Source organism: Mastigoproctus giganteus, chromosome 2 (genome assembly GCF_048544385.1).
Source record: "Mastigoproctus giganteus isolate SK-2022 chromosome 2, ASM4854438v1, whole genome shotgun sequence".
NCBI lineage: Eukaryota > Metazoa > Arthropoda > Arachnida > Uropygi > Thelyphonidae > Mastigoproctus > Mastigoproctus giganteus.
In genome coordinates, this window is record NC_143576.1 from 120,458,468 (window position 1) to 120,485,432 (window position 26,965).

General features: G+C 37.0%; 1 protein-coding gene across 1 annotated transcript in view; it reads right to left on the minus strand.

Moving 5' to 3' along the window:
- Megf8 (multiple EGF like domains 8) overlaps nucleotides 1–26,965 on the minus strand; it is a 619,502-nt gene that overhangs the window by 181,153 nt on the left and 411,384 nt on the right. The window contains exon 25 of the mRNA XM_090390015.1: nucleotides 21,986–22,127. Within this exon, the coding sequence (XP_090246141.1) occupies nucleotides 21,986–22,127 (142 nt within the window). The remainder of the gene's footprint in view (nucleotides 1–21,985; nucleotides 22,128–26,965) is intronic.

Consider the following 26,965-nt stretch of genomic DNA (forward strand, 5'->3'; position numbering starts at 1 on the left):
TCTTATTTTATTAGCTCACCCTGATGACTGTCATTGCCCAACCTGCCAACCTTTGTATCAACTGCAAACTTAGACATTAAGCCTGATATACCTTCATCAATATCATTAAAATATTGAAAACAACAATGGACCCAGCACTAAACCCTGGGGAACTCCAGCAATCACATTAGTCTACGGAGAGTAGCGCCCATTGATAACCACCCTGTCTTCTTCTACTTAACCATCCCTTTATCCATAGCAGTAACTTTCCCTTAATACCACATTACTCCAGTTCGTACAGCAGTCTTTTATGTGCAATGGTATCAAAAGCCTTCCTGAAATCCAAGTATATGATGTAAAAATTATTTTTTGCATCCAGTTCCTTGGTCACTGCATCACAGTGGCCTATCAGATTGGTTAGACAAGACCACCCCCTTAACAAATCCATGCTGTGAGTGCAGTACAATTGCATGCCTGTCCAAATAGACCTGCTTCACTTCTTTAACCAATGATTCCATTATTTTCCCTGAAACAGACTTTAAGCTAACAGGTTTGTAATTACTCACATTGCTTTTTGATTCCCCTTTATAAATCAGGGACACATTTGCAAATCCCTATTCCATAGGGACCTCCCATAAATCCAAGGATGCTCTCATAATTATGGCTAAGGGTTTGCTTAACCCCTTTGCTGCCTAACCCTAATATAACTGGATAGATTCCATCCATCCTGAGTGCCTTTTTTTATATCCGTCTTCAATAATTTCTCCTCCACTTTCCTTTCAGTTATCACAAAGTCATTTAGCCCCTCATTAGAGTTGGATAAACTTCTGGCATCCCATTCCCTAACGAATTCCTCAAGAGTGAATGCAGATGCAAAATACCTATTCAATTTGTCTGTAACCTGAGCAGGGTCATCAACAGTTAACCCATAAAGATCAAGTGGCCCAATGTGATTCAACCCCTTCTTTCTACTGTTAATATAAGCATAGAAATCTTTGCTGTTTTTCTTTGCAAGAGACTTCTCATAATCTGCTTTAGCTTTCCTAACCTCCTTTGTGACTTGATTACAGACAAATTTATATCAACCACAGGCTTCTGTATAACCTGATAATTTGTATGCATCCCATGCACTTTTATTCTCTGCCACTTACCTCAATAATTAATCCGACATCCATTTAGGTCTAAGCCTTTTTCTTCATTGGTATAAAAAGCCTAGTAGCTTTATGATTACATCTCTGAATGCTTCCCATTTAGAATTTGCCTGGTGACATCATCAGTTAGTGCCACTGCACAGAATTTATAATCTGTCTAAGACCACTTATTTACTTTTATGAAAGCAAAACTCTCACCCTTTACCCTTGACAATAGTTATGTATTCAATTTAATTAGACATTAATACACTGTGATCGCTAACACCCAGTGGATCCTTTACCTGCAGATTCTTAATGCACGAAAAATCACTGCTGATAGCCGGATGATTGGTTGGTTGGCGTAGATGTTTATTGACACAAGGGCAACTTAGTCCAAAATGTGAGCCAATAAAATAAGATCTCGGAAAATTGGGTCAATGGGCTGAGAAATGGCAGTTGAGAGAGAGGTTTAACATTGACAAATGCAAAGTATCGTATACGAGTAGGAGTAACCTGAGAGTAACTTATCAACAGTGAAATATTAGTATTAGTAATGGCCATATGGTGCTCAGTAGTGAAGTATTAGTATTAGTAATGGCCTGTTAGGAAGCCTAAGGCTTATGCTGCACCGGCCAGAAAATAAATAAATAAATTTAAAAAAATAATAATAATAATAATAAAATAAAATAAATAATTAATAAACAATAATAAGAGAAAAGGAAATAGACAAACTATGCATTTCCCTCCTCCCATAGGTAACTATCCAGCTGACCTTTGAATTTCCTCAAACTGTCAGCCTCTACCACCCATAACTTAGTTTATAACTCGCCGGCTATAATAAAACTTCCTGAAAACCATTCTAAACATCCCTCCTGTAACTTGAATTTATGACCCATAGTTCTAGAATAATTTATAATCACGAAAATTCTAGTATTTGGATAGATGCTGGAAATTTGCTTTATTTGACATTAGAAATATTCATATAGTCTGGTTTGTTTAAGATAAGCAAAGAGCTCATCCAGATTAGCATTGTTTCCCAACAGGTGAGTTAGTTTATAAGGGTTCTTGCAATTGTGCCAGAGAGCGGAAAGTATATGATTTCTGATGTGAGAATGAATTGAATAATCTAGGAGAATATGTCAAACCGCAAGTTGCAATGAACAATGCGTGCATATAGGAGGGTCATCGCCCATGAGCTAGAAGGTGCCTCCGTAGCCAGGAGGGCAGGAGCAGCAGTGTGTAGCACACGCTTCTTGATTAGACTGGGGTTCGTCCCTGTGACCACCAAATATGGAGGATGTGGAAAGGTCAGGAAATGACCACCGCATATCCACGGAGCAATATGGCCTTGCTAATGCTCCTAAAAACCAAATAGCAAACAAAAAATAAACAAACATGAGCTGGAAAAAGTGGGTCAGGTGTGTGTGTGTGTGTGTCCTCATAGTCTTGCCAGTATTACCTTTTATTGCCTGTTTGGCCTATAGCTGGAGTTCCATGGTTGTGGTTTACGTTTAATTTCGAACAATTTATTGTTCATATGTGTTTCCAAATATTTAACCACTGGTCTCTACAAATATGTTGGATACATGTTAGTAAATCTAAATAGGGTACTTGGTAAGATAGAGGTGGAGTACTGTTTGGACATTTGGTTGCCTGGTCTGATGTTTCATTACCTATGATGCTAGCATGCCCTGGAATCCAACAGAAGCTTACAATATGATTTTTATTCCATAAACAATTTAGAACAGATTTCTTTTATAATGGGATGAGGAGTTGAAAATTTATTACTTATTGCGAACAGCACACTCATGCAGTCTATATATATTAAACTATTTGTGTTCAGATGGATATTGATGTTGTCTATAGCAAGCTGGATTGCATACAGTTCTGCAGTATAATTGCTGCATTCAGTCAGGAGAGATACAGATACTGTGAACGAGGAAAAAGCTGCTGCAGCACCTACAGAGGTATCTGATTTTGAGCCATCAGTATATATTATGCAGCTCTATGCATTGCTACAAGCATGCCCTTTGTGCAGTTTTTTTTTTTTTTTATGAAAACCCCAAACACGAGATGTATTAGAACCTATAGTACTTAGTACCGTGCTTGGGTTGGAAGTTCAGAAGATGAAAAAAGATATTTGTTGACATTAGACTTGAACTTCTGCAGACTGTAATTTTCAGGAAATATGTATAAAGAAAGGTTGTTCAAGAAAACGGCAGTTGAACGAATAAACAAGGAAGATGAAAAGTTGGTTCTGTGAGTTTGAATTTGGACAGTAAATGGATGTTGGTTGGTGGTGGCGGCATATGTTCAGACTGTTTTGAAAGAGAGAGCCGGAATTATAGAAGCCAATTCAAAAGAACAGTGTCCATTGAAGTATCTGTAGAAAAGGCATGCAGCAGAAACAGTATGCCTATGAGACAGCGAGTGGTGAGACTCTGTTAGAGATGAATTATTAATTAACCAAACTGTCCTCTTCTGAATAGCATCCAGAAGCCTTTGAGATACTTTGGGGTCACCGCCCCAGATGTGGGAACAATATTCCATGTAGAGCGGATTTGCGATTTGTACAGAGTGAACAGATGTTTGAAAGAAAAGTAATGCCGAGAGCGAAAGAGAAAACCAAGTCTTTTAGATGCAGAGGAAGCAATATTTCTAATGTACTTGTACCAAGAGAGAGAGAGAGAGAGAGATAAGAAGTCAGGGTAATCCCCAAAACAGATATATCATCTTGCCTAGAAATTCGAGTGTAACCAAAGATAAGCATAGGAGCAGAAGAATCATTTTTGTGAGATATAGGGCAGAACTGAGTGTTAGAAGGATTAAAATCAGCTAAGTTGTCTTTGCCCCACTGGAGAATTACCTGGAGATCGGCATTTAAGGAATTGGTAGCAGATATTCGAGAAGTTGAAGCTGATAGACCAGGGCAAGATTCCTTGAACTGGAATGCAATGTGCTATCATCAGCGAAACTATGGATAGGATTTCCAGTCAATGGAAGAAGGTCATTAATATACAAGAGGAAAAGAGTGGTAGAAAGAACTGAACCTTAGGAGACACCAGCATTAGTGGAGAAGTTAGAAGATAAAGAGCCATCTACCATCACCCTCAGTGAGCGATCGGAGAGAAAACTCGATAACCAATTACAAAAAATTGGCAAACCACAAGATGGAAGCTTGTTTAGAAGACCTTTATGCCAAACACGATCGAAAGCGTTTGAAATGTCAAGAGCAACTGATTGTGTTTCACCGAACTTTTCCATTGAATTTATCCATAAATGGGTAACATTGGTAAAATAATAAGAGGAGTTTACCTCAATATAGTGCTTAGAACACTTCCGTATGATACCCTCCAGAAATTAAAACGGAAAAAACGAAAAAAATCGACAACTTACCGTTACATTAGAGTAAAATATAAATAATTAAATAATCAATTTAACACAATTCAAATCAATTTAAAACAATTAAAAATCAAATTAACGTAATTAAAAGAATCTACCGAAAATATTCAAAACGATTTTCCTTCCTGAAGTTGACAACGCTTTTCGACCATATGTCGTGATCACAGGAATGAAAATTACCAAATCGAGTTAAATCTGATACTTAAATACAGATTATTTGTCTTCGCGCATGCGCGTAAAGGTCCACGCATTGGAGATCAAATATGGCCGCCGAACATTAACAGAATTCTCGTGTCATTTAATTTCAATGGTTTCTGCAATTAATAGTCGCGTATAATTATGTTGAACGTTAAGTATTTTGGCCTCGTTAAATAAAAAAGTATGTTTTTTGTAAATGGCATGAAAGGCTAATTCTGGCGCTGCTGAATGAGAAGCACGAACTGAGGCTTCATGTTGATTTACACGAATATTAAGAGAAAATCGGGTCAAACCTTGATAAGACGAGTCGCAATCACTGCAAGAAATGTTGTATACCAGATCATTAATCTGCTAGTTAATATTCGTATTTCTGAGTCCAAAGCAGAATCCGTCGTTGAATATTTAAAGGCATTAAGAAATTGATTAAAGATAATCGATCTTTTGTAGGTGAACGGGTGATAGCTATTATAATGTAGAAGCATACCGGTGTTTGTAGGTTTCCGATAGACGCTAAATTGTATTTTATTCGAGTCCCGGGTAAGCGTGAAATTTAGAGAGTTTAATGACTTTGTATCCGTATCCTCCCTTTCCAATGTAAACTTCAGTCTAGAATGAATATTATTAAATGAATCTAAAATGTCTTGGATAGTATTACTATCGGTAATAACTAGAACATCGTCTAAATACCTCCAATAGTATGTGATATGAGTTCGAAAAGGTGTCAAATGTATCTGCTCAATCGTTGACAGATAGATCTCTGACATTAAGCCACTCAGACTGAAACCCACTGGTAATCCAAAAATTTGTTTGTACACCTTGTCTCGAAAGGTGATGTAGTTAGCCTCAACTAATAGTTTAATTAAGTGAAAAATTTCCTTAATAGGTAGCTTCGTATAATTAATCGGTGTCGAGTTTTTTTTAACATATCCCAAATAATATCTAATGTGTATTCAACGTTTACATTCGTATATAATGAGGTAACATCTAGTGAGAATAAATTGTCACTGTCGCCGAGTCTACAGTCTTTAAGCTTATTAAATAATGTATCGTAGTTCTTAATCCCAAATTGTATTACCCGTATAAAGGGTTTTATAATGTTATATACGTGTGGCTAAGGATGAAAATGCCGAGTTCCTGTAGGAAACAATAGGTCGAATAGGAAACCCAGTCTTGTGTAATTTTACCTGACGAAAAGTGCAGGAAAAGTGCTAGTCTTCAATTCCTTTAACTGAACCATAGTAATGTAGTCATTTTTTCAATACGTGGTTAACGTTTTATTGTATTGATTGACCAAATTGTTAAACAGTGCAGGGTCTACTTCACGATAAGTGGAGGTATCTGACACAACTGAATCTAACTTATTAATATAATCATGTTTATCTAGTATTACCACTGTATCTCCTTTATCTGCCCTCTGTATCATAATGTCCTTATTTGCCCGAAGTTCTCGTAAAGCTGAACTGTCATGTGTATTCAATTTAGGAAGTCACGTTTCTTTTATGTTATTCACTACTTGGCTAACTTGTTGAATAAATACATATTTTTGTGGAACATTACAAAGTCCAAATTCAATATCAATTACGCATTGTTTTTTAGGCAATTTTCGAGGTGGTAAATTATAATTTAGTCCTTTGGATAAAAGCGAACTCTGGTCCTGCGATAGTGTATACGAGGAAAGATTTGTAACCTGTTGATATGTCGGTTCGTTGGATACTGGGTGCGGGGGTGTTCGTGAACTAGCTGACATATTCTGTGGTAGCACGTTGTGTGTCTGTGGGGGGTGGGTGTAACCCAACTCGTATGAACTTGGTCGCAAGCCCGTGACAATGTTTTAGAATTCGCATGAACGTGTCTTGACCTATCCGATAGTTTGCAACTTATTAACGCGTCTGTTTTTTTTATTTCTGAGGCCTGTGCTTCCCTTCACAAATCTATGGAGGTCTTCAATACAGACCAATCGTTCGGATGTAGATAATTTTTTAATTTATCGCGAACCTACCTTACCTGAGAAAGGTATTTTTGTTTATTCGAATATCGAGATTTTAAGGCAAGCTTAACAATATTATGCGATGTCGTCAGTGTTAGTTGTTTTTTGAAATTTTCCAAACAACATCGTTCCGAAGTTTGCCAGGGTGAATTTGCCTTCAAAACAACATCGTTCCGAAGTTTGCCAGGGTGAATTTAAATCAAAAAAATTAAGGCATAAAAAAACTAACACTGGTGACATCGCGTAATATTGTTAAGTTTGCCTTAAAATCTCGATATTCGAATAAACAAAAATACCTTTCTCAGGTTAGGAAGCTTCGCGATAAATTAAAAAATTATCTACATCCGAACGATTGGTCTGTATTGAAGACCTCCATAGATTTGTGAAGGGAAGCACAGGCCTCAGAAATAAAAAACAGATGCGTTAATAAGTTGCAAACTATCGGATAGCTCAAGACACGTTCATGCGAATTCTAACACATTGTCATGGGCTTGCGACCAAGTTCATACGAGTTGGGTGACATCCCCCCCCCCCACAGACACACAACGTGCTACCACAGAATATGTCAGCTAGTTCACGAACACCCCCGCACCCAGTATCCAACGAACCGACATATCAACAGGTTACAAATCTTTCCTCGTGTACACTATCGCAGGACCAGATTTCGCTTTTATCCGAAGGACTAAATTATAATTTACCACCTCGAAAATTGCCTAAAAAACAATGCGTAATTGATATTGAATTTGGACTTTGTAATGTTCCACAAAAATATGTATTTATTCAACAAGTTAACCAAGTAGTGAATAACATAAAAGAAACATGACTTCCTAAATTGAATACACATGACAGTTCAGCTTTACGAGAACTTCGGGCAAATAAGGACATTATGATACAGAGGGCAGATAAAGGAGATACAGTGGTAATACTAGATAAACATGATTATATTAATAAGTTAGATTCAGTTGTGTCAGATACCTCCACTTATCGTGAAGTAGACCCGGCACTGTTTAACAATTTGGTCAATCAATACAATAAAATGTTAACCACGTATTGAAAAAACGACTACATTACTATGGTTCAGTTAAAGGAATTGAAGACTAGCACTTTTCCTGCACTTTTTGTCAGGTAAAATTACACAAGACTAGGTTTCCTATTCGACCTATTGTTTCCTACAGGAACTCGGCATTTTCATCCTTAGCCACACGTATATAACATTATAAAACCCTTTATACGGGTAATACAATTTGGGATTAAGAACTACGATACATTATTTAATAAGCTTAAAGACTGTAGACTCGGCGACAGTGACAATTTATTCTCACTAGATGTTACCTCATTATATACGAATGTAAACGTTGAATACACATCAGATATTATTTGGGATATGTTAAATAAAAACTCGACACCGATTAATTATACGAAGCTACCTATTAAGGAAATTTTTCACTTAATTAAACTGTTAGTTGAGGCTAACTACATCACCTTTCGAGACAAGGTGTACAAACAAATTTTTGGATTACCAATGGGTTTGAGCCTGAGTGGCTTAATGTCAGAGATCTATCTCTCAACGATTGAGCAGATACATCTGACACCTTTTCGAACCCGTATCACATACTATGGGAGGTATTTAGACGATGTTCTAGTTATTACCGATAGTAATACTATCCAAGACATTTTACATTCGTTTAATAATATTCATTCTAGATCAAATTTACATTGGAAAGGGAGGATACAGATACAAAGTCATTAAACTCTCTAAATTTCACGCTTACCCAGGACTCGAATAAAATACAATTTAGCATCTATCGAAAACCTACAAACACCGGTATGCTTCTACATTATAATAGCTATCACCCGTTCATCTACAAAAGATCGATTATCTTTAATCAATTTCTTAATGCCTATATCACCCCGGGGGCTCACATCTGGTGAGTATGGGCTTGGCAAACCCAGGGTCCTGAGCTGGATATCATCATTCTTCTCTTTCTTGGCGATTCCTTTATACTTCTCTCTCTCTCTCTCTCTCTCTCTTTCTCTCTCTCTCTCTCTCTCTCAGGGGGTAACTCGGGGAATTTTTTTTTTTTTGGCTGGTGCAGCATAAGCCTCAGGCTTCCTTGTACCATATGGCTAATAATAATAATAATAATAATAATAATATAAATATTCAACGACGGATTCTGCTTTGGACTCAGAAATACAAATATTAACTAGCAGATTCTTAAACAGGTGTTATTCCATTACCACAATAAACCGAATTAGGGTACAAGCTAAGGATAGGATACAAAATACTACACCAATCAACAATAGTAATATCAAAAAATACTTTATTTCTGTCCCATATGTTGAACAGTGCACAAACAGCTTAACAGATTCTTTAAAGATACCGAATTTAAAATTGTAGCTAGGCCAATACGGAAGTTACACACTATACTGAACAATCACTCGGTCCGTTCAGAGTTCGCAACAGAAATTAATGATCTGGTATACAACATTTCCTGCGGTGATTGCGACACGTCTTATCAAGGTTTGACCCGATTTTCGTGTAAATCAATATGAAGCCTCAGTTCGTGCTTCTCGTTCAGCAGCGTCAGAATTAGCCTTTCAGGCCATTAACGAAAAACATACTTTTTTATTTAACGAGGCCAAAATACTTAACGTTCAACTTAATTATACGCGACTATTAATTGCAGAAACCGTTGAAATTAAATGACACGAGAATTCTGTTAATGTTCGGCGACCATATTTGATCGCCGATGCGTGGACCTTAAAGGCGCATGCACGAAGACAAATAATCTCTATTTAAGTATCAGGTTTAACCCGATTCGGTAATTTTCATTCCTGTGATCACGACATATGGTCGAAAAGCATTGTCAGCTTCAGGAAGGAAAATCGTTTTGAATATTTTCGTTAGATTCTTTTAATTGCGTTAATTTGATTTTTAATTGTTTTAAATTGATTTGAATTGTGTTAAATTGATTATTTAATTATTTATATTTTACTCTAATGTACCGGTAAGTTGTCGATTTTTTAGTTTTTTCCGTTTTAATTTCTGGAGGGTATCATACGGAAGTGTTCTAAGCACTATATTGAGGTAAACTCCTCTTATTATTTTACTAATATCACTATTATCAACGTAGAACATATTGAGTAGTACAGCTGTGATTCATACTATCTAATAAATGGGTAACATAAGCCAGAATATCATTAGTGGGTCGACATTGATGGAATCCATACTGTCCATTACTTTAGAAATAGTAGAAGTAATTGCAATGGGACGATAACTGGATGGGCTGGAATTTATCACCCTTTTTAGGAACTGGCTGGATATGAGCAAATTTTCAAGCAGAGGGAAAAACACCTTTGGAATAAGAAAGTTAAAAAAGATGGGAAAGAACAGGAATAAGTTCAGGAGCATAGGTTTTGAGAACAAGTGGAGAAATACCATCAGGACCTGCAGCTTTCTTAGCATCAAGATTCATCAATATCTTTCTGACATCCTTTTGACGGAAGACCACAAGAAGCATTGTATGGAGTGTGTTGTTATTTTGTTGTTAGGAGCATTAGCAACTAAGGCCATATTGCTCCGGGATATACGGTGGTCATTTCCTGACCTTTCCGCATCCTCCATATTTGGTGGTGATGGGCTCGAACCACGGTCTAATCAAGAAGCGTGTGCTACGCACTGCTGCTCCTTCCCACCTGGCTACGGAGGCGCCGTGTATGGAGTGTGTTGGGAATGGTGGGAGGTGTTTTACCAAGATCATTAATACATGAGATGGAAGAAAATTGGGATGCGAGCAGGTCAGCTTTATCCATGGCTGAAGTGACAACAGAACCATTTGGTTTTTACAGAGGTAGGAGTGGAGAGGGGCAACAGTTGCGGCCAAATAGCTCTGGCAAGAGACCAGAATGCTCGGCTACCATTAGGGCAAGAAGCAAGTTTCTACTCTTAGCCTGTTCAAACTCTAGTTTGGACTAATTAATAACTGCTTTACAATTGTTGCGAGCTTTGGTGTAGGCAGAAAATGAAACTGGAGAATTAGAAACAAGCCAATTACGATATGCAACATTCTTTTCTTGAACAGCCTTAGCACATTTATTGGAAAACCAAGGTTTATTTAAAGGATAAGATTTTAAAGTGGAGTGTGGGATAAAGGATTCCATTCCTACAAGAATAATTTCACCGACACAATCTGAGCAAACACTGACATCAGAGGTTTTGAAACAGTAATCCGACCAAGGAAAAGAAATCTTGCAGGTCATCCCATTTTGCATTCTTGTAATGCCAAACAACACAAGATTGGGAATAGTCATGAGGTAAAGGCTCCATTGGAGAAGAGACAATCACCAAGTTGTGATCTGAGGTGCCTAAAGGACTACTCACTTCGACTGTGTACTTAGAAGGGTTGTTTGTGAGAAAAAGATCAAGTGTGTTGGCTGTATCGTTAGGATTGTCCGGTATTCTGGTAGGTAAATGAACAATCTGTGCGAGGTCATTAGTAATTACAAAAGCCTCAGCATATCGACCAGCTGGGTTTGTGACTAGAAAACGGAAGCAGCTGGAGTTGTGAACATTAAAATCACCAAGGAAAATTACTTCACTGTTAGGAAAGTTGGACCTGAGAAAGTAAAGTTGCAAAGAGAGGAAGTCAAAGAGTTCCAAGTGATTAGTGGAGTTAGGAGATTGGTAGAGACAACAAATGAATTGGACTAAATGAGGTAGAGAGATTTTAAGCCAGAGAAGATTTCAAATTACCAAGACTCTGACAGGGAATACTGGAACGGACATATGCACATGTACCACCTTTGAGGCAAAAGGAATCATAAGCGAATAATTTGGGCAACTGAGATGAGCAGTGGTTGAATCAACCGAAAACTAAGATTCTGTCAGATTTGGTTTGGGTTGGTTTTTAATGGCGCATTGGCAGCTAAGGTCATAATGCGCCGATTCTGTCAAAAAAAGTACATGGAGCTTGGCAGACTGTGAGTGGAAATCGACATCATTGAGATTAGAACTGAGACCACATATATTTGTGAATTGAATTAGGAAGTATTTGGGAGGATTGGATCTTTTCTGCGAAATTGGAGGATTGGATCTTTTCCATTTTACTTTGTAGTCTAGACAGTGGGATTGTTTTGTTTGAATTTTGCATATAATTGGAAGATGATTGCTGTTGTGTGGTTCTTCTAAGATTGACCACTCCATACTGGGGAACAGTAAGGGAGAACAGATGAACAGGTCAATTGCTGAGGTGGATCCTGTGGGAAGGTGAATATAAGTGTGATGGCCAGTAACTGCTGTTGGTTCAGTATGGTCTCAAACAGATATCCTCTTTGATCCCTGAGGGAAGATTCCCACAATGGGTGATGCCCATTGAAATCTCCAAAGAGACAGAAGGGTGTTGGTACTTGTACTATAAGATTTTCTAGTTCTTTTAGTGTGATGGGACTGTTTGGTGGAAGGTATATTGAAAGGAGAGTTAGGGTTATTCCAAGAGCCACAGCAACAGCTTCCGAGTCAGTCTGTAGCGAGATAATTCGAGAGGGATTTTAGAGTTAACTAAGATCACCACCCCTCCCATGTAGTCAATCTTAGAAGTATGTGCTGCATTATGGTTTTTGAAGTTGTGTTTTGATCTGTCTGTTTTTTTTGAGCAGTTTGTTTGCAGCATTCAGTTATATCTATCTTTTTTTTTGGGAAAACCAGTCACTCTGTATCCATGTCTTCTTCTGCATGAAGATGTAATATGGTTTCATCTGTTTCAGTCTTGTTGTCTACATTCATATGTGTGGGGGATTGCTTCTTGGTCTGGACATGGTCTGTTAGTGCTGATTTATCTGCTTTTTTTAGTAGTTGTAGGTATATTGGGTAGAACTGAAATTGATGTATTACTTCCTTGTTCTTGTAAATTTTGTTTGGCAGGTTGAAGCTTAGCATTAAGCATGGACCTGGTCCAACAGCAATTGAAGTGTTTGGAGGGACTGTGATGTCAGTCTGAATAGCAATAGAAACACTCTGTTGAGTTGCTTGTGCATATATGCATTTCGGCATAAACTGCACGATGTGCTTTTTGGCTTCCTGGTCTGTTACTTTGTTTTCTGTTTTGTATTTTTTCCCCCACTTTCTACATTTCACAATTTTTTTGAATATGCCAGATGATGCCTTTGCAATTGGGACAGGCGAAGGCGGTTACAGTACAATCAACTTGAGTGTATTCTGCATATCATAGTGCCACAGCATGCTACCTGGAAGTGTCCATAATTTTGGCACTTATAACACCTGATGGGATTCGGTATATATGGACGTATATGACAATTTAGATACCCTGTTTTAATTGATGTCAGTAAATTTAGAGTACTGAAAGCCAGTATTATGGTCCATGTAGGCATTAATTCCCCACCTTTCCGGATTAATATTCTCTTTGCTTGTATGACTCTTTGATCAGCCAACTCTTGCAAAATTTCTTCCTCTGAGATGTTAATGAAGTCCCACTCTGAATACCTATAACTCCTTTGGAGGTATTCAGAGTGGCATGTGGTGTTATTTTCACAGGTATTCCACCAAAGATGGTCAGTTTCATTAATGTTTCTGAATGTTTTGGTTTTATCGTTTCTAGCAGCAGATCTCCAGACTGTAGACGTTTTACCATCTTTTATGATCCTGCAGTATTTTCCAAGCATTTCTGAATTAGAAATTGGGATAATCTGCTGACAGGATAGGCCGGCAGCATTAGTAAAGACATATGATGCAAGAAAGCAAACTTATAACATCAGCCAAAAAAAAAAAAAAAAAACAACCGCTTCTCATTTCACCCATCCACTCCAAGTGTTTGTCTAGTTCTGCCTTGAATCTATTTAAGCTATCAACTTCTAAAATGACGGATGGACATTTGTTGCAGCAATCCATCACCTGCTGACTAAAGGCAAACTTCCGCACATCTATCCTACAACTGTCTTTCCTGAATTTGAATTTAAGCTCTTTCAGGTGATTATTTGGAGCAAAAGGAAGAATCTCATCAGCACTGAGTATGCTCAAACCATTCAAGACCTTATACACCTGATCAGATCACCTTTCAGGTGCCTAGTCTCTAGACACTGTAATTTGCAAAACTTAATCTTTTCTTCATAAGAGCAACCCTTTGTTCCATTCACTAATCTTGTTGCCCTTCTCTGTAAAGTGAATGCAGTGAATGCATAAGGAGAAAGGCTACGTGATCTTGTTGACATGGATCTTTTTTTGTCTTTTATTTTGGTAATAGTCACAATCAGGTTGGTCTGTATCAGTAAATGATCTCAATAGGTCAAGTGGAGGAAAAGTTTCTTTTCCATTTTATACTCCTTTTGGCCATGAGGGTTGGTTTTACCACTCAGGTTAAATGCTCCACTACGGAGATAACTGGATGAAGAGTATTGCTACTTGTTGCCTCTCTAACATGCTGCTGTAGAAAACAGTCATCCAAGAAATCCATAAAAGTCTTGCTAGTGTGTGAGTGACCAACCTACAAATTATAGTCAACATCTGGAAAATTAAAATCCCCCATTATGAGACATTCCAATTTGTATAGCTGTTTGGCATACTCATCACAGTCATTAGGCCTATAACACACACACACACACACACACACACACACACCTCTAGTCTCAATTTTGTTTTCCCAGTGCTTATATCACTGGGAAAACAAAATTGAACTGACTCAATTCTGCACTCGTCACCCATGTCAACCGGATGCACTGTCTTAGATTTAATATGCTTTTTAACTAAAAATATAACCCTCCACCTTGCCTGTTCTGTCTGTCCTTCTTGTATATATTGTACTCCCCATATTTAAATTCAGTATCACTCATGTCTGAGTGACACCATGTTTTCGCTATTCCTACAAACTTTAATTAGTACTTCAAATTCAAATTTATTTATAATGACCCTTCAAATTCATCAAATTTATTTATAATGATCCTTGTATTAGTGTACATGGAAATATATGTGCACATGTTCTTAGTCTTAGTTACTCTAACATAGCCCATGTATTTATTTGTTCCATTATGACCCACAGCAGGGCCTGAAGTCCCAGACACTTTGCTTTTCAGGCTGCTGCATGTACAAATAGCAGTGCAATAATCACTTTCACCTCTGCCTGCGGCTCCAGTTAAGCTATTAGTCTGTGTATCTCCACAAGCTAGCAGTTTTCCGACCCACCTATCACTGCCTCGATAGCATCAGCAAATATTCTTGCGCCCCTTCTATTCAAGCGTATCCGATCCCAGTAAAAACAGTCTCTCCTGTTAACAAGCACAGACCATGCTAATAAAAATTCTACCCCACGAGCCTTGCATGTATGTGTGTGGTATGGGTGTTTAATGGCACACAAGCTGCTGTGGTTATATAGCAGCTAATCATAGGAATGTTAAAAAAACAATTAATATGAAGCCAGTTCAATTTCATTTCAGCTCACATACTAATCATATTCGTTCATACATTCCAATTTGTTTCAAAAAAGAGAAAAGTTCATTGGTATTTGCCTCCTCTCCAATGATATGATTTAATGTTATTGGTTCTTGGAGATTAGCCAGAGAATGAAATATTGCAGTTCTGTGTTATTCATAATGTGGATATGTTTGACTGTTAGATGTTCTGAGCAGAGGAGGATTATCACCTGTGAGTAGATGGAGGCGAGTCAGATGAGTATGCCCTATTCTAATCCGTAGCAAGTACCACTTCTTCTTGCCAAACTGTGTGAATGCTCGAGTGCCAAAATTTTGGATCCTGTTTCAACTGGAAAAGTTTATTATCTGTTTGGTTATGCCATAGCCAATTCATTTCCTTTAATGCCTGAATGTGCTGGAATTTAGAAAAAGTTCATTAGTTGTTGACGATCTTCAATTTTCAACATCGAATGCCTGATTTTATTTAAAACAGCATGATCCTTATGAGAGGGATTCTGCATTGCTCTAATTGAGCTGAGAGTGTCAGTGAAAACTAAATATTTTGCAGATGGGCAAAGAGTCAAATTTTCTAGGGCTAATAGTATTGCATATAGTTCCACTGAAAAGTTGCTGTATTCAGATAGAAGAGAAGCTGATATGATAGCAGAGGGAAACTGCTGCTCTAACAGTTGAATGAGATTTGGAATCATCTGTATGAATTGGTAAGAAGTCAACATAGTTTTGAATATGGCTAGCATGGAGTTGTTGCACATTTAGAGTCGGTAGACGATTCTTTCCCCATTGAAGAAAATAAGTTTCACAGGTCATTGAGGAAAGGAAGTCCATGGTGAGTAAGAATAATTCTTTATCTGCTGCCTAATGTGGAGAGGAACATTCCAATTCTGTGATATTTCAAGGAGCAGCAGGCCTGCTGGTTGTATTTTACTTGGCTTATTTATATAGAGATTGTGAAATGGTGGATTAAAGAGGTATGGCTGAATGGGGTGCAGAGAACAACTTTGTATTTTGGTTGCATATTTCAGTAGTAGTACGTATTAATTTAATGTGCTCAAAGAAGTTTAACTTGCTGTCAAGAATCAATCCAAAGAATCTGTTATTGTTGGCGATCGGAAGGGTGGAATTTGACATCCGGGGAAGCCAACCGCTATGAGAAGGTTGTTGTTATTTGGTTTTTAGGAGCATTAGCAACTAAGGCCATATTGCTCGGGGGATATGTGGTGGTCATTCCCTGACCTTTCCGCATCCTCCGTATTTGGTGGTGAGGGGCTCGAACCCTGGTCTAATCAAGAAGCGTGTGCTTCGCACTGCTGCTCCTTCCCACCTGGCTACAGAGGCGCCCATCTGTTTTGGAGCCATCAGTATAAATAAGTAATTTCTCTGAGTTTTCTAAGGTGTGGGCTTTGTGCAGCTTTGGCAGGGAATCTTTTACCCATCTCAGAAAGAAATTATCATGAAGTGAAAATTGAATTCAGGGTAGTTCAGGAAGAGCAACATCTTCGAGGATATACTAGAAATTAAAGTTAAAACTGATCATGAGTTCTTGCAACTGAAGACAGCAGGGCAGTTTTCATTAGGTTTTAGGTTTATGGCAGTATAGCATTATATATTAAGGATCAAACATGTATTCCCAGCAGGGATGAGATGGAATACTTTTAATTTTTGCAGCATATTTACACAGTAAGGATTTTCATCTGAGATGCAGTGGGGGTTCATTTGCCTAAATATACAGGCTTTTGACCGGAGATGTTCTGAAGGCTCTCATGGCTATTCTTAGGGCACTATGCTGAATAGTATTTAGACACAACAAGGAACTGTTCCTAGAGTGGTGATCCATAATCTAAGCAGGACTGAATTAAAGTTTTATAAAGCTGTGAGAAGGAGTGTCTATCAGCACACTCTTCAGATGTTAAATTTTTTTTACACAGGCTGTATGAAGGTAGACTATATTAGAAGAAAAACAAAGTTTATTATCTAGATACATAAACCCAATAAACAAAAATTGTAGGTAAGAGGAATCAGATTATTTTTTTAAATATATTTCAGTATCCGGATGTAATTTCTGTTTTTTACAGAAATGAATTGCATCTGTGATTCTATTCTGCTATGGAAAGTTGAAGTTGCCTTTCAATGGCATTCACAGTTTGAGAATGAAAAGAGATATGTATGATTCAACTGTTTTTGGTATGTCTCTTGTTATGTTTGTAATTTTTATGGGTTCGAATTTGTAATTCAAACCCTGTGGTTTGAACAAGAGGATAGAACCTTCTTGTTCAAATGATTTGGATAAACTGTTCATATATCTGACCAGAAATGTTCGAAAAATGGGTGTGATATCATAGTGGAGAAGTTTATTTTATTTTACGTTGTTCTGTACATGCCTTAATTTTGTATAAATTGGGGTAATTTCCCCTCAAACCAAAAGAATGAAGGTCTTGGAAGACACCATATTGCCAAATGGTATCGAAGGCTTTCTTAATATTAAGGTTAACCATGACCAGACGCTGCCTCCTTAAAAAAGCAATGAGGATGTTTGCTTCTGCTTTGATCATCACATCTATCGCTGAGTGATTTTTCCGAAACCTGGCTGGTTTTTGGTTAGCAGATTGTTTGTTTCCAGAAACCATGTTAGCCACCTGTGAACCATTTTTTCTAAGACTTGCCTAAACAGCTGGTCAGTGAAATGGGCCTATAATTATGCAGAATGGTATAATCTTTCCCCCACTTCAGAAAAGTTAGTACAATTGAGTGACACCAGAAATGTGGATAACTGTTTTCTAAAAATATTCAGTTGTAAAATTTCAGCAGGGAGCTTATTGCTTTGTTATTTAGTTTTATTTTAAAATTATATAGCAGGCTCCATCCAGACCAGAAGCAGTACTGGAAGTTTTATTGAGAGACTCTAAAAGTTCTGTTAAAGTGAATGGCCGATTGTACGGGTGTGATATCGTAATAGAGAAGTTTATTTCATGCTGTTCTGCAGATGCCTTAATTTTTCGAAAGGTATGACTGTATGTAGAAACTGCTGAGATACTGGCAAATGATTTAGCTAGCACATTCGCTATTTCTGTTGGAGCAGACAGCTTCTGCCATTTCCAGATTACGATTGAGGCTGGAGACTGCATGTATTTACCATTAAGTGCTTGGATTTTCTTCCAGGTGAGTTTGTTGTCCTTGTTAATGGTTAGTTATTAGGAGTTTTATGGCGCATCAGCATATAAGGCTACCTTGTTAAAGGTTGAAGTAAAACTTATCCAGGTGTCTTTTTTTCTAATTTGGCGGAACTTGGCCTTGAGTCCTTGAAGAGAACTTGGTCTTGAAGTTAATAAGATTTGCAGTTGTAGGGAATTTGCAAAACATGTGGAGTGGTAATGGTGCAGTCAGATTTATTATGTTCCTTTAAACCACAGTTTAGACTTATTGCCTCACCTCGACATGCAGTTTGTGTCTATTTTTGGTATTTGTGATTTGATATACATTCCCAATCCCATCAGGTGGGATTGGGAATGTATGTTGGACACACCAATGTAGATAGCCTGCTTTGACAGATGTTGGTAAATTAGGAGAGCTAAAAGTAAGAATTATGCTCTTTTTTGGAACCAGAGTACCATCTTTTTGGGTCATGATTCTCTTTGCTTGGACAACCTTTTGTTCAAGTAGTTCTTGGAAATTTCCTCCTCCGATACAGTTAATAAATCCTATTCTGTTATTATTCCCTTAGAGAAGTTTCCGGTGGCATGAAGAGTAACTTATATTGGGCGTCTCTCAAAGCTGGTGAGCTTTAAAATATTTGTAGAACGTTGAGGTTGGGTAGTCTCTAAAAGAAAATTGCCCAATTGGAGTTGCCTTACTGATTTATGCGAGCCTGCAGCAGACTCAATGCATTTCTGCACAAGGAAGGGTGATAGTTTACTCAGAGGCTGGTCTGATTGAGAATGCAAGATGAGGAAAGCTGGTACCTTCTCCTGAAAGGTTGTTTCCAACATTTTCGGTTAAGAAGTCATTTTCAGTGTCATTTGTCTCTCGTCTTGAGCTCGATGGCTCTAAAGGCAGAAACATGTTGTTATCCATCCTGGCTCCTTACAGCCGTGGATTTCTTCTCCCAGGTTACAGGCCCCACCATGGGGAGGCAGGAGCAGTGCTGCTAGAGTGACCAAGGTGTATAAAAGTTAGTGTTAGTTTAAAGGAAAAAAAGAAAGGTGGTTTTCCTTTCTGAAACTTGTTTACAATTTGTAAGACTAAGTTATTGATTAAAGAGAATGTAAAAAAAAAAAAATTTCAAACTAATGAAAAACTGTGGCTTTGAGTAAACGCTCTATGAATCACTCAGAAAATTCCTTGATCGCAATAACGCTTGGCACCCAGAGCCTTTTTTTTTTTTTTTTAATCGTTTTTTCTTATTAATCTTCTTTTTTTTTACTAGCATTATAGTTTGATGTATATAAGGTATATGTTAGTACATTAAAATAAGCACTTTGTAGTTATCCATGTCTTGGGGTATAATTTGCTCTTCAATACTTGTAATCCATGTAAAAATATGACTTTATTTATTTTTATTTTTTTTTTGATAACTGATCTTGCTAATTATTCTACATTAGCTGGTGACCAACTTGACATCACTTTAGACCAGTGACAGTAGCTGAAAATATGTTTGATTACAGAATATGAAATTTTACCTTTTGTGTGGAATGAAATCTCCCCCCCCTTTGATGAGGTTTGCTATATAAGCTTGCTTTCTTGCCACTACTAATATACTATTTACACATAAAATTAACCAACAGAATAAATTTCACAAAGGTGGCTGGCTAAGTAGCTCTCCTTTGAAAAATTTTATACATTGCTTTTGTTGCAAAATCATTTCCCACATCATATACTTTATCAAGCAGAGAAGACACTAACAATTCAAAAGATATCAATGATATCTTTTGAATTGTTACAAAGGAGATACAAAGGAGAATGCCATTCCTTCACCTTTTTTTTAATTTACTCTGGGAAGAAGGCATAACTATATATATCTAAAGATAACAGATAAGTATGTATATCTATAACCAGCTTGGTATATGCTAAAAATCTAATTAAAAATTTACTGCCTGCAGTGATTTAGGATAGGCTAGATGGAACTATTTTTTCAACACAATTTTCTTCTTGCGTTCGTTACATGCCAACTGCCTCATTGCCTGTTTTGGCTATATTATTTAATGGATAATGGCATCATCCTAATTCTGTATGGAATACAAAGATGAGAGGATAAATTCTGACAAATAATTCTGATTGACAGAAAAGTGACAGCTATGTTTTAATGATGCAAAATGTAAGGTCTTCCACTTGGAGAATAGCAAACCCAAATTAAATTATATACTTGGTGGGATAAAAAAAAAAAAAAAAAAAAAAACAGGGGAAGAAATAGATTTAGAGGCCACAATACAGGTGGATATGAAGTTCTTGCAATGTAGGGCGGTGGCAGGGAGGACCCAAGTATCTTATCAATGATTTATTAAACATTTGTTTGTAGAGATGGTAAGTCACAATCCCCACATATAAGGTAATTATATGACTGCACTTGGAATACTGTGTCCAGTTATGGAGAATGTGCCTAAAAAAGACATCAAGCTTCTTAAAAGGGTCCAAAGGCAACAATTTGTCCCTGCCTGGTCAAATCAGCAAAAGGGCACCAACGTGAGCAAAGACTTTGAACATGGGCTACACAGCTTGGTAATTAGACACCTTAGAGGGGACCTAACTGAAATCTATATGGCTCTGAGAGGGGCTAGTAAATATGAATGAAGGTGAAATTTTCACTGTTATAAATGATTACAGAATTAGGGATCATAAATTAAAATTATGGGGAAAGAGGTTTAGACTGGGTTGTAGAAAATTTTAGATAGCACATTGTTAAGTTCTGGAATAAGTTACCTTTGTGGGTAGTTGAGGCTGACAGTTTGGAAATATTCAAACATCAGCTGATTAGGTACCTATGTGAAGAGGGAAACCCATATTTAAGTTTATTTTTTATTGATTAATTTTATTTTTGTTATTATTTTATTCATTCTTTTTTGGGCTGGTGCAACAAAATACTGGGCCTTCTTGCACTATATGGCTAATACTGATACTAAATATTTTCTAGGAATTTTTAATGATTTTGGAGGAACATATGACAACCTTTGATGGGTTCATACCCTTGTGGATTAGGAAGAGTTAAATGATGATTGTATTGCTTGTTGGAGTAATTCAGAGATAATTTCAGATGCAACATATAGATTCCAAAAGTACAAAAAATTAAGGAGGCAAAAGAGCTGTGTTGAGAAGTAAATCCTTGGAGACTGATACTATGAAATCTCATAATCAGGATATATGCAGCTATGCCTATTCAGAAATCTTTGTATCTTGGACTAAGTAAAAAATATGTCTGCAGTGGATGCATCTTGACTCTTGACCTTTATGACATTCTTCCCTTGTCTTGCTGACTAGAGGAAGGATGTCATATAGTCATCCAGAATCTCTCAGGAAAAACTGCAAGCACTCATTGATTTTACTGATGACTGTAAACAATACAGCAGAAGCTTTAAAGGGGAGAGGTGGCCCAAATATTAATAATAGTAATTATTCACTTTTTTTGTCTAAGCAGCACTTCCACAATAGACAATAAAAAATACATACATTCCACCATTAAAATAGTTAATGTCATTAACTGGAAAAAATAATTTCCTCTCAACAAGTATCTGTACACTTATGTTTCTCTTCTAATAAAATCTGTGTATTGTGCACATGTGTGTGCATTAAAACTTTACACTAATTTCTTTTGTCTTCTATATTTTTCCTTAAATAACTTTGCTAAAAAATTAATACTTACTGATCTTGCATCAGGATGAGCAGGCCATATTGCAACACAATCCACACATGTTGTATACTGATAACAGTCTCTCTTTTCTAACCAATCCTTATCACACAGAGTGCCAGGACTTATTTCTGAAGCCTTTCTTGGATTATAACAACTAAAGAAAAACAACTTGAAGTTAGACTAATTATTATTATAATTATTATTAAAATATGTTTATTTTCTTTAAAATATATAGGATATATTTTTCTCAATGTATATATCCTATAACTAGAAGGCTGGTATGATACAGACAGTTAAGTGGTTTTAAAGGGTAGACTACTGTTTTTATAGGTATCTCAATTTTACATGCATATTCACATAGAGGTTGAAAGGACATAAGTTATAATATCATTTTCATTAGTAATGAGCAATAAGTGTAAATGTTTTAAGATGCTCTAAGGTCTGTGAATTTTGGAAAGTAAGAAATAGCAATTCTTACTTTCCAAAATAGATATGATTAAGGCCTGTTAGCTTTGGGAGCCAGGGAAAAAGATCAAAGAAGCACATGGCAGACTAAAGAAACCTATTAGGAAAAAGGGAAATACATTATGCTTAACAGAAAGTACACTTATGCAACTGCAGTTCAATCAACAGCAATACAACAAAAAGTTTCAATCCCTCAAAACTACATTAATTGTAGATTTACCCCAAACACTGTCTTCCCTACAGCAATCCTAAAAGTAATGTGTGACAGATGATGCCAATAATATCCCAGTTACAGTTTACACAAACTATTTTCTATACAAAATCAGAAACAACTAGTTGTACCCGGCATAACATATGCCATCTTTCTGATTATGGCGTACTGAGTATGGGCTTGGCAAACCCAAGGTCCCGTCCTGAGCTGGATATCATCATTCTTCTCTTTCTTGGTGATTCCTTTCTCTCTCTCTCTCTCTGGAATTTTTTTTTTTTTTTTTTGGCTGGTGTAGCATTAACCTCAGGCTTCCTTAATAATAATAGTTTAATCTGGATCTTTTGGTTTTTACCATTCTTGTTTAGCAGTGATATAATTCTACAGCAGTCACCTGTGGGATATATGCATATATCTCTATTTGCAGGTGGTTCCCCGTCTTCTCCAACATATATCGCAGCAACCTCTGTTTTGGATGTAGGTGCATTATATTGTCTCTTATCCAAGTCTGGATCTTCTATAAATGCCATGTGCACAATCATTGTTGAATTGGCCTGGGTTATTTGATGCATTTGTTTATATGACTCAGCAAATGGGTTAACTTGTCGCAGCATCTCGTCCAATTGTTGCAATTACTTCAGCCATACATCCTTGGTTTGATAGTTTTTCAAGCTGTTTTGTTGTTGCTTCAGCAGAATTGAAAATATTAAGTTGTCCATATCCTGGCTTATTTGCCTCGTTTGGATACAGCAGTGAGACCAAATGGTAAATCTCACCACCTATTCTAAAACAGTATGGACCAATTCCAGGTGGTGATTTAATCTCTGCGCCCATTGATGTGAAAGCTATTGCTGAGATGTACTCTTGTATATGTTCTCTGTAGTTATTTGCTTCACGTGTATCCCCTGCAAGCAGCTCTCCTAATAGAGTAGGTGTCTCAGGACAGTGGGTTAGGTGAAACCTTTCCATCATGACTGCATTTAGTGTATTTATTCGATGTGTTTAACTCATGTACCCAATATCTTGCATTGCAATACTCACAGTTGTAACACATATTTCCTATGTCATGCTTTTCCACATTAATTACAGCTTGTTGATTATTCGCATCTGGTACTTCTATTTTATTAGTACTATGGCACTTCGCCAGTCTTCTCATTTCCAATCTTGCTTCTCTTTCTTCAACGTTTTCTGTCTGTTTTCGTAGTCATAGAGTCTAATTTCGGTCTCTTATTGTATTAGATCTCTCCTCTAATGTTCTTACACACGGTTTAGCCATTTTTACACTTCTTAAAACTTAGACAGATGAAATAAACATACATCAATAGCTTTCAGGCATAGGTTGCCTTTCTTCAGTTGAAAAACGTTAGCACAAAAATTAATAAAGAATGCCCGGCATGGTGGCCATGTGAGGTGAACCGCGTGAACGGGTGCTGGCAATAATTAGCAGTTGGAAAATTTGGGCAGCATACATAAGCATTTTATATATATAGATCTTCTTCTTCCAGTCGCATAGTTCCCCGAGGAGCTGTTGTGGCCATCAACAAAATCCTCCAACTGCATCGATCATATGCTATATGAGCAGCATCACAAAATGTCATGACCAAAAGTTCACTGATCCTATCCTTCCACTTAGTTGCAGGTCTTCCTTTAACAGCAGTTTTTGGAGTTGGTTTTGTTGTTGCATCAGATAATGTGGTGGTATGCCATTGCCTACCACATGGCCGATTTTGAAAGGGGCCTGCTTTAATCATAGGAAGAGTCATCATGCATCTGAATCCAAAATACAAGATGCAACTCCACACAATGACTCACTTCCTCTGAACTTGTCTGTGGGCACAATACAGAATAATGGATGATGTATACATATCATGAAAGGTAAATGGAAAAAAAAAAATTGACATTTTTATAGTTTATTGTAATACCTGTTAAAATTTCATTAAAATTTTCCATAAGCATAAGCTACATTCCTTTCTTAGTCTATGGGTGTTCTTGAAGAGGAAAGGTGACTACAGCAAAGTCCCACTTAGTGGGGCTTTATATATATATAGATACCCCATCGGAAATTGTAAAGTTGAAGCCATCAACATCCACCAAGATGAAACAAATTTCAGAAATTCACATGGAATATAACTTGGACAATGAAATTCCTATATTTCCTAAAATGGATATGATGAAACATGATCGTTATAAACAGACTTAACCCCCCCCCACCAAAAAAAAGAATCATGCTGAATTTCTAACACCAAATAATTCATCATATTACAGAGTGGAATCGTACAGGCCTACTTAGTAATATGGATGATATTTATTAAAAATGCATCCCCCTGCAGACTCCATCTGCTGTACAGATTATTTTGGGATTCATATTGATCCTTGTTTCCATATATATTACACTACAAAAGTATTTGGCAAAAACAAGAACTTTAATGAAAGAGTAAGGATCCACCTTTTGCCCCCAATGACAACACGAATCTACCTGTAGAACATTTTCACCAATTTCTTATAGAAGGAATTTGTTTTCATTCCTTCTTGCAGTTACAGATTCAGCTGCTGACGAGGGGCATATTGGCTGTGCCCTTATACAGCATTGCAGTTAATTGCAAAGGTGTTGAATGGATTTAGTCTAATCTCTGGATTGGCCAGGTGAGTCATTGGATTTGTTTTCCTCAAATAATCAACTAAGGTTTTTACACTGATTGTACAGGATGAAGAATTATAGTGTGGAACACTGAAAGTACATTTCCAAGAAACTGCCAGAGTATAGGCACCACGGAATTGTATAAGATGTCAGTACATCAATGGAAATGTCCAACTTGACACTGATAGTTTGATACTACAAACTGGTCTGAATCCAAAATACACGATGCAACTCCACACAATGACTCACTTCCTCTGAACTTGTCTGTGGGCACAATACAGAATAGTGGATGATGTATACATATCATGAAAGGTAAACGGAAAAAAAAAAATTGACATTTTTATAGTTTATTGTAATACCTGTTAAAATTTCATTAAAATTTTCCAAAGCATAAGCTACATTCCTTTCTTAGTCTATGGGTCTGCTAAGCAATTTATGACTTCAAATTTGGAATAAAATCAAAATCCATTAGATGTATCATATTTCTGAGGGAAAAAGATCAAAAATATGGTATTGGAACAAATTGCTGCTACAAATTGACAGAGAATGGTTATCAATAAGCACCGCCCTTCTTGAATCACTGTTATTAGCAGAATTCCCTAGAGTTCAGTGCTGGGTCCCATTGTTGTTTTCAATTTTTATTAATGATTTTGATAAAGGTATATCAGGCTTAATGTTTAAGTTTGCATATCCATAAAGGTACGTTTCAATCATGTTTGGAAGCTGTTTAGTGATGGAATCGATTCTAAGAGCAAAAAGAGTGGCACTCAGTACTGATCCCTGTGGAACACCTTCTTCCTGAATGAAGGTTGCAGAGAGAGCATGTTGTATCTTACTTGAAACAATCTAGTGTGTAGAAGGTTCTGAAAAAATATGGGAAGGTTGCCCTGTAGACCGAGAGAATAAGATCACAGAATAAGATCACTAAGTATGCCATGCTGCCACGTGGTGTCAAAAGCCTTCGCTATCCCATCTCATCATGCGGCACCATTGTGAGCTGTTTTAATGGCATGCAAAAGTTTGGAATATTGTAGAGATTTGTTATATGGTAGAATGAGGGTAGTCTGGAAATTAATAGAATGCTGTTCTCTACTGTTTTTAATTTGCTGGAAAGATGTAGTATAAGCTGATGTTGCTGAGATTTCAGCAAAAGTATTGTCCAAAGCATTAGCTATATCCGAGGGACTAGTTAAATCTCGCCCATTCCAGGAGAGGAATGGAGAAGGTATGGTTGGAAACTTACCAGAAAGCTGTCTAATTTTTTTCCAAATAATTTTACTGTCAGTGTTTCCATTAATTGTTGATGCAAAACGGGCCCAGGATTCTTTTTTGGCTGGCCTTTGTATGAAAGGTGCTTTGGCCCTTAATTTCTAATAATACATCAGATTGGCTGTGGTTGGATATTGCCGAAACAAATTCCTGGCTTTATTTTTTGCTTTTGTTCATTTCTCATTCCACCAATAATTATAATGCTTTCGGCTCGGGGGATTTGATAATGGTACTGTATCTCTGGCCACGTTTAGAAGATGTAACGTGATGTAATCTGTCAGATCATCAATAGGCTAGACACAGATTTTTTCCTCATTGAAAGAGATTGATTACTGAAATTTTGCTCGGGAAAAGCGCATAGGATCATTTATAACATACGACTCTATGGTCGGGACCAGTACTGGAGAACAAA